The 7,471-nt window shown below is 39.6% G+C and overlaps 1 protein-coding gene across 1 annotated transcript in view; it reads left to right on the top strand.

The window, feature by feature from the left end:
• The window catches only part of GALNT9 (polypeptide N-acetylgalactosaminyltransferase 9), a 155,486-nt gene extending 153,712 nt beyond the window's left edge, over positions 1 to 1,774 (top strand). Inside the window, exons 11-12 of the mRNA XM_009888139.1 lie at positions 328 to 495; positions 1,493 to 1,774. Coding sequence (XP_009886441.1) covers positions 328 to 495; positions 1,493 to 1,639 — 315 coding nt within the window. The 3' untranslated portion in view covers positions 1,640 to 1,774. The remainder of the gene's footprint in view (positions 1 to 327; positions 496 to 1,492) is intronic.
• Positions 1,775 to 7,471: the final 5,697 nt, after the last annotated feature.

The raw sequence follows: 7,471 nt of genomic DNA, 5'->3' as shown, positions 1-7,471 counted from the left end.
CTGCTGAGCGAGTATGATTTACATATTGATTCCTTCACTTTCTTGATTGCCCTTTTGCAGTGAAATAGTGGGTAGGGAATGGTGGGGAGCAGAGGTGTGAAAGGAGGGAATATTGTGTCCTATGAGAAACTCCGTGTTGGTAAAGCAAGTTTCCTAAGCTTTGCCCTTGGGCAGCGTGTGCCGTGCCGGGAAGGTCCCAACACACAGCAGGACAAAGGGTTCCTCGCCAGGACTTGGGGCAGAAGCTGGCAGGAGAGGCAGCTGCAGGTCAGCTTCGCGGAGTCCCTGGGGCTGTAGTTAAAGATTTCCCTTTCCTTTCTTCCCCAGCTTGTCCGCTACAGCTCGGAAGGTGTCCTGCAGCTGGGGCCGCTGGGCTCCACGGCCTTTCTGCCCGACTCCAAATGCCTCGTCGACGACGGGAAGGGCAGGACACCGACTCTGAAGAAGTGCGAAGACGTCCTGAGGCCAGCACAGAGGTTCTGGGATTTCACACAGGTATGGAAGAGCTCAGGGAGCCTTGCCTTGTAGAGATAAATTGGAGAGGAATGCTTATCTAGAGGATGTTTGATGAAAAACAGGGTGGTCTTTAGAGGACTATTCTAGGAATCCCCCCTTATGCCTTCTAGAAATAGTCAGCTATGTTTTCCATAGGTCGCGTGCTATCCAGGAATTTTCATATATTGTTACTAGGAATTTCGGGGTATGCTTTCTAGGAATCTTTACTTTTCCTTTCTTGGAATATTCTCAATTTCTGTGGTGGTTGCCAAGAACGTATTTGTTTGTTGGGTTTTTTTTGAGTGCCTAGGAATTTTTGTTTCTAGAACTTCTAGGGTTTTTCTAGGAATTTTTACATCTGGGGCTTTCAACTAATTTTTAGGACTTTAGAAAGCATTCTTACAGCTTCTGGGATTTCCTATATCTTGGGGTCTGTAAGGATTTTCTAGTGATTTCTGGGGAATTTTCTAGCCATTCCTAAACGCAGAATTATCAAGGAACTGTTTTGGCACTTTGTATGGATTATTTAGCTTCTCCTAGGAATTTCTAACACTTTCTAGGGACTTTCATCACTTGATATATACAGAACTTCACAGGTATTTTATAGTGTTTTCTAGGGATTTACAGATCCAGAATTATTTTTCTTCTAGTCTTTTTACTTTTTCTATTCCTTCTTCTAATCCTTCCTTTTTTTTTCTTTCTTTTTTTTTTTTTTTCCTTAGAATGGTCCAATCATCAGCAGAGACACTGGCCGTTGTCTAGAAGTGGAAATGTCAAAGGATGCAAATTTTGGGCTCAGATTGGTCGTACAAAGGTGCTCGGGGCAAAAATGGATGATTAGAAACTGGAAAAAACTTGCCCGACACTGCCTGCTGGGGCTGGAAAGCTGCCTCTCCTGCTGTTGTCCATTGCTCAGTGTGCCATATCTTGCAAGGCATTTGTCTTAAAGCGAATTAGTTTGACCATTTTTTTTTTTTTTTTTTTTTTTTTTCCTTAGAATGGTCCAATCATCAGCAGAGACACTGGCCGTTGTCTAGAAGTGGAAATGTCAAAGGATGCAAATTTTGGGCTCAGATTGGTCGTACAAAGGTGCTCGGGGCAAAAATGGATGATTAGAAACTGGATAAAACATGGCCGACACTGACTGCTGGGGCTGGAAAGCTGCCTCTCCTGCCGTTGTCCATTGCTCAGTGTGCCATATCTTGCAAGGCATTTGTCTTAAAGCGAATTAGTTTGACCAGGACTTGGCTCTCGAGCGTCCTCCACAGTTGGGCATTCAAAGGAGAAAAGAAGAAAATGAAAAGCAGAGGCATACATGCCCCTTTTTGACTCCTCCTCGCTCCAGTAGATGACCTGAGAAGCTTAACAAGAGTTTTCTGTTGATCTGGAAGATCAGAACGTGACAGAAAAGTGGGTTCCTTAAGCTCTCCTAGAGGAATTAATAGACGGATGTTTCTATGATGAGTTGAAAGGAGAGATCTCAATACTGCCTCATAACGACAGTTCTCTGATGGGTAGCTTTTTAGCTTTAAGTTATTGACTGGTGCACAACTCCTATGGTGAATAATCATGTGCCTTTTTTATTGTACTTCATATAAAAGGGGACTGGAAAAATCCTACCTTTTCAGCATGTCTGGTTCATTGTACTAAACAAGATCTGTAAATAACACTGGAAATATAATATAATATATGATAAATTTCAAGGTTGATTGTGTAGGAGTCTCTGTTTCTAGAAAGAGACTGTTCTGCAAATGTTTACAGGTGGTTCTCAACCTTCAAGCTGCTAAAAAGCAGCATTTTAGAGACCTCTTCTAGTTAGACACAGGTAAATGTTGAATAGGTAAAATAGCCACATGCTCCATTATATTGCCACATTTTACATTTCTTGGCTGTAAAGGCATCACAGTATAGCACTTGCATATCGAACTCTTTCGAGGCAGTAAATGTCCTAGTAGATGGATGAGGTTCTAGAGGTCTCAGTTGGCCCACAAGCCCCAAGTACGTAAGTGCAAGGCTCCCGTCCTGCAGTGCTGCGTGTGCAGGCACGCTGTTGGGTTGTTCCCAAAACTGCCTGGAAATTGGATACTCATTACTTCTGAAACTAAGGTGACCGAGTTAGGTGCCATCTCTGGAATTTAACAGCTCGAATCCTCCATTTTGTTACCCATTCTGTGAAAATGTCAAATGTGAGCAAACACGCTTTGTGAGCACTGTCTGGACAAATTTCCTGAACAAACCAACAAAGTCTTTTCAGTATTGGAAAAACAAACAAAAACCTAGTTATAAGAGGGCAAATTAGAGCAAGAAAGAACTAGGCGGCATATAGAAGTACTGTTACTCTGAAATACAAATATTTCACTCTAGTTGACCTGTTGACAGCATCTTTGTGGACCTGAATTTAATAATGTATCCGGTGGTTGGTGCAGTACCCGTGCCCAGGGAGCCAGAGCAATGACAAGGCTCTATCCAAAAGGCTGTCAGAGTTGATGGCCACTGTCAAGGTCAGCAGGCTTCGGATGTGGGTCCATGGCAGAAAATTTTCATTACAGAAGATTCAGTCATGCCGAAGGAGAGACACAGATGGTACTGTTAACTTCACTGTTTAATATTTTACAGTAATTTTTTAAAAAAAGTTTTGTTTTACTGAGCCAGGGAAATAGGTAATTGCAGACACTGCGGCACCATGAATCTTGGTGATCTGTTTCTTGAAGAGCTTTTGCCATTCCTATTTCAAGGCATGCTGAACAAAATAAAATGGAAACACAGTTAATTTTTCAAGGGCATGATATGTAATAAAATATTTACTTTTAACATGCAAAATCCATCAGTTCTTGTCAAATCTTGGTTGGTATCCAGAGAGCATATCACTTTATTTTGCTCCAATTTTATTTTGAAACCGAGTGTGCAAGATGTGTTATACAAAGCAAATTCTCCTGGAGTTTATTTGTGGCTCATAGCTGATCTTTATTTACGTCACGTGGATCAGGTTATGCATGAATATATACAAGAGAATAATTGTGGGCGAGATTCTAAATATTAAAATGCTAAAAATTCCGTGTTTATGGTTAGCTGAACACGACCTCTTGAACGGTGTAATAAGACCTGCAGGGAGAGGCGGCATCTTTAATAAAGCAAGCAATATGGTAAAAAATCTTGAACAAGCTCAGTATTCAGTTCCTTCCTGCAGGTCTTAAACAGGTAGGAAGCTTCAGGCTAAATATAGATTGGGAGCAGTTGCCCTGCATTTAACCTCCTTATGTTAACCTGTTAGGCAATTTAAAAGGATAGTTACCATCTATGGAGCAGGTGTTGAACGCTTTGTACAGGAGTTCTATTTGTAAGTGACTTTTCATCTTCTCTCCAGATGCAATTTAAAGGGAAGAAATTGTATCAAAGCTGTATTCTTCTTTTGTTTACCCTGCTGGAGTTTTACTCCATGTAATATTTGGCCGAGGGAGGAGAGAAGGTGAAAGAAGGGAAAGACAGTTTTACCAGGTGAGCTTTTTGGGGAGTAAAGTCACAGGTCATTCACACCATTTGTAGTCTTTCCAATTAATAAGTGTATTTTATACGAAGTTGGCTGGAAGTTGAAAGTAATTATATATCAGCGTGACTACTAAATGCCTAACTGCTAAGAGTATGGAGTTCCTGTACTCAACAGACGCTAATATGCCACATGCTGCTTTTTTGCCCTGGTTTGGTTTTTTTTTCCCCCTTTGTCTTGAATTGCCAACCTACGCTTAACTTGGTGAGCAATGGGGCAGCAAGCCTGTCACGGCCTGGGTAAATGAAAAAGGAAGGCTGAATATATAGAGGAATACCAGGTTTTAAATTTCCTGTCCTAAAAGGAATGTTGCATTTGCGGTTTAGGAGCTTTGCAGCTGAGAAGACCAGGTAGATGTGTGTTTCCTGGCAAAGATTCCAAGCAAGCAGGACAGCCCTTCGCTATGACACCACCATAACAAATGTGAATTGGTTGTGCTCAGAATTTGGCTGTTGCAGGTTTTCCGTGCCCCGTGTGAGGCACTGGAACGTGGCCACACCATCTGACTGAGAGGGGTCGCTCCTGGCAAGCTTTGAGCACCAAGACCAGAGGCTGCAAGAAGCAGTCTTTCAGTATAAGAAAGCAAGCAGATTTTTGTGACAGTTAAACGGCTCTGAGATGTATGGAATTGTGTAAAAGAATCCAAATAACTCTTAAAGGTGGAGTTGGTATTTTCTGTAATTGTCTTTTTTTTTTAAGATTTACTTAAACAACTTCTTACATCTGAAAAATACATCTGTTGGATTATTTTTACATTAGTCTTTATCTGTCTGAACCACTGCTTTGGCTGTGGTATTAACATAGTGACTCTGCATGTGAGAGGGGATCTCAAATAATCTCTCATAAAAGGAATAATAATTTAAAAAGTCTTGAGTATTATCTGTTTTAACCAAAGTCTATGGGTCTCTTATCAGTATTTCATGCCTTAGTATAATCTGAAGTCCTGCTTAATGTTGTTTCAAATTTTGTCTCGTTTCCCACAGTGCAGCAGTCCAGATATTATGAAAAGTATTTAATATAGTGTGATATGTCGTGTAGAGAAAATTCAGATCAGAATCTTCAATTGCTATTTTGCTTGATTTAGGAGATTATGGAGTTAAATACTAGGTCCCAGAACAGAAGAATAGAAAGTGAGAAGGAACATCAAGTCTAGTACACTGCTGTCAAAGGCAAACTAGTAAAAAAAAGCATGTCAAGATCCCTAAAAATTAGTTTGAGTCCTGTGGGGAAAAAAAAGCCCTATCTCCTTTGAGAGCTATAAACTATTTTCCAAGCTGAATTTATTCTTGGTTTGATTAAAGCCATTTGTTCCTCAGCCAAAATTGTCCCCTAGCTTTATTGGCTTACTGGTTCCTGAGGCACGCTAACCTCTAGTGGAAAGCAACTCAAGAGCTAAAAAAGGTGTTGTTGAATGACCCAATGGATTCCACTGCAATTACATCAAGATTTATATTGTTCTTATCCTGAGAACTCTTAAGGACTGTTCTACAACCAAAAACCTAAACTCTGGTTCCATAGAAGTGATCTAAGACAAAAATATGGAAACAAACAACAGTTCTTCATACATATTCTCAAAGTGCTGAATTAGCTATCTCATTTCAATGAATGTTTTGGGGGTTTCTGTGTCAGAAGATCAGGCCTTCACATTCCTTTGGAAATTGTTTACGTTTCCTTTCATCAGCCTACTCCTTTTTAAAAACTCCGGTCTAGTAGATGAAAACCTCACTTGCCGTGTGACAAGGGGTGTAATCTATCTGACATAGGACAGCTGAAATTTTAAGTACTTAAGCCAGAGCTAATAAGATTTAATGAAATAGCACCAGTCCTAATCTGTTCTTTAGATCAATTACACAGCATGTAATTCCTTCAGTATCCAGTATTCATTTGAAATGGTTCATTAACAGCCATACTGAAGTACATTATGGCCTGTTTTGGGACCCAATGAGTTGGGTTGTAAGAAGAATTTTAATAGGAACTGGAGTTCAGAGGGAGTTTGGCATATTATAATTCAGTTAGGACACAAATACCTTTGTTTTTTTCATGAAAGGCTTTGCGAAGAAGAACAACTGTCGGAATTTGCTTAACTGAAAATGTTTTGAGCAGTAGTGTTCCATTTTTGACTGCTGTTTTGAGTGCCTGCTGCTTACTGCTAATCAAAGGCGATCATGAGGTCATGCCACAGATAAAAGATGGTATTGCAAATTAGAGGAACTAGCTAACAAGCTGGATGGAAATCAAGGAATGATCAGGTCTTCACGTGTCTCTAGATCTGGATGCTACCAAAGTAAACTTAATATTATGTTCTCTCTGGAAAGAATCCCAAACTTAACACGTTTTTGTACTGCTTTGTCAGGAATACCTATTCAAGAGACCACTGTAGTGTGTACCTCTAAATCTTATTTTTGCCGATACAGTTGGAATTTTTTTGTGTGTGTGTGACATCAGTGGACTTAAGGCGACAGCTGTAATTACTGAATGCATGGAAAATACATTAATTGGCACCATAGTCTACTGAAGTATGTGCATCATGCATTTATAGCTTCCTGTGTGGTAACTAGGATATTCTTGAAATGCTAATGCACTGAGTGCGTTCTGCTAGAGATGGAGTCTGCTTACCTAGGGAACTGAGGGGACTCAAGGAGTAAATACTGAAATTATACAGTTGTTAATTCTCAGTGAATTTGGCACAAAGCACATCAATATTTACATCTTCTAAGAAATATAATGAATTAGCTTCAGGTTCTCTCTTAATAAGCTCCCAATTTTTGTCTGGTAACTGTTGAAAATACCTTCTCCCTATAAAGATCTGGGATGCTTATGCCATGTGAAGACTTTAGCTGTGTCTTTACAATGCCCCAGCCATCAAGGGCATTAGAAAAAGAGATTTACAGTGACCTCTTTAGTATATAGTGTAAAGAATTTTAGAATGGTTTCACAAAATACACTGACTTATTACAAAAGTGTTAATGATATGTAACTAAAGGTATTGAGTTCACCGGTTGCCCTAAAGTAAAAATAATGTTTTATTTGGACGAGAATACTTACTTATAAATACCCCAGTGAAGCAATAGATGGCAACCTGATGTTGAAGAACATAATTTCTGAATGTTCTGAAGAGCATTCTTCAAAGATGTATAGAAGCATTTATTACTTTTCATAGGGTTACTGTTTTCTCTTGGCCATCAGCAAGTATTGCCCAGTTTACGGACTCTGTAATAAGTTTAATTCCAAAAAATAATGGAGCAATCGGAAGGCAAGTTGTGACGGCAAATAATTTTTCATTATGTGGCGCATCATCAAATCAATTTGTATTTACACTCGAAAAGTTAATAAATTACTATGCATTTTACTGCTGACATGAGCTGCATTTTTATTATTGTACACTTAGACACCTTGCATTTAAAATTCAAAGTTGTCACACGAAGTAAAAGT

This window comes from Charadrius vociferus, unplaced genomic scaffold, assembly GCF_000708025.1.
Source record: "Charadrius vociferus isolate BGI_N301 unplaced genomic scaffold, ASM70802v2 scaffold326, whole genome shotgun sequence".
Taxonomy (NCBI): Eukaryota; Metazoa; Chordata; class Aves; order Charadriiformes; family Charadriidae; genus Charadrius; species Charadrius vociferus.
The sequence above is the reverse complement of the archived record's forward strand: the minus strand, read 5'-3'. Positions and strand labels throughout refer to the sequence as shown.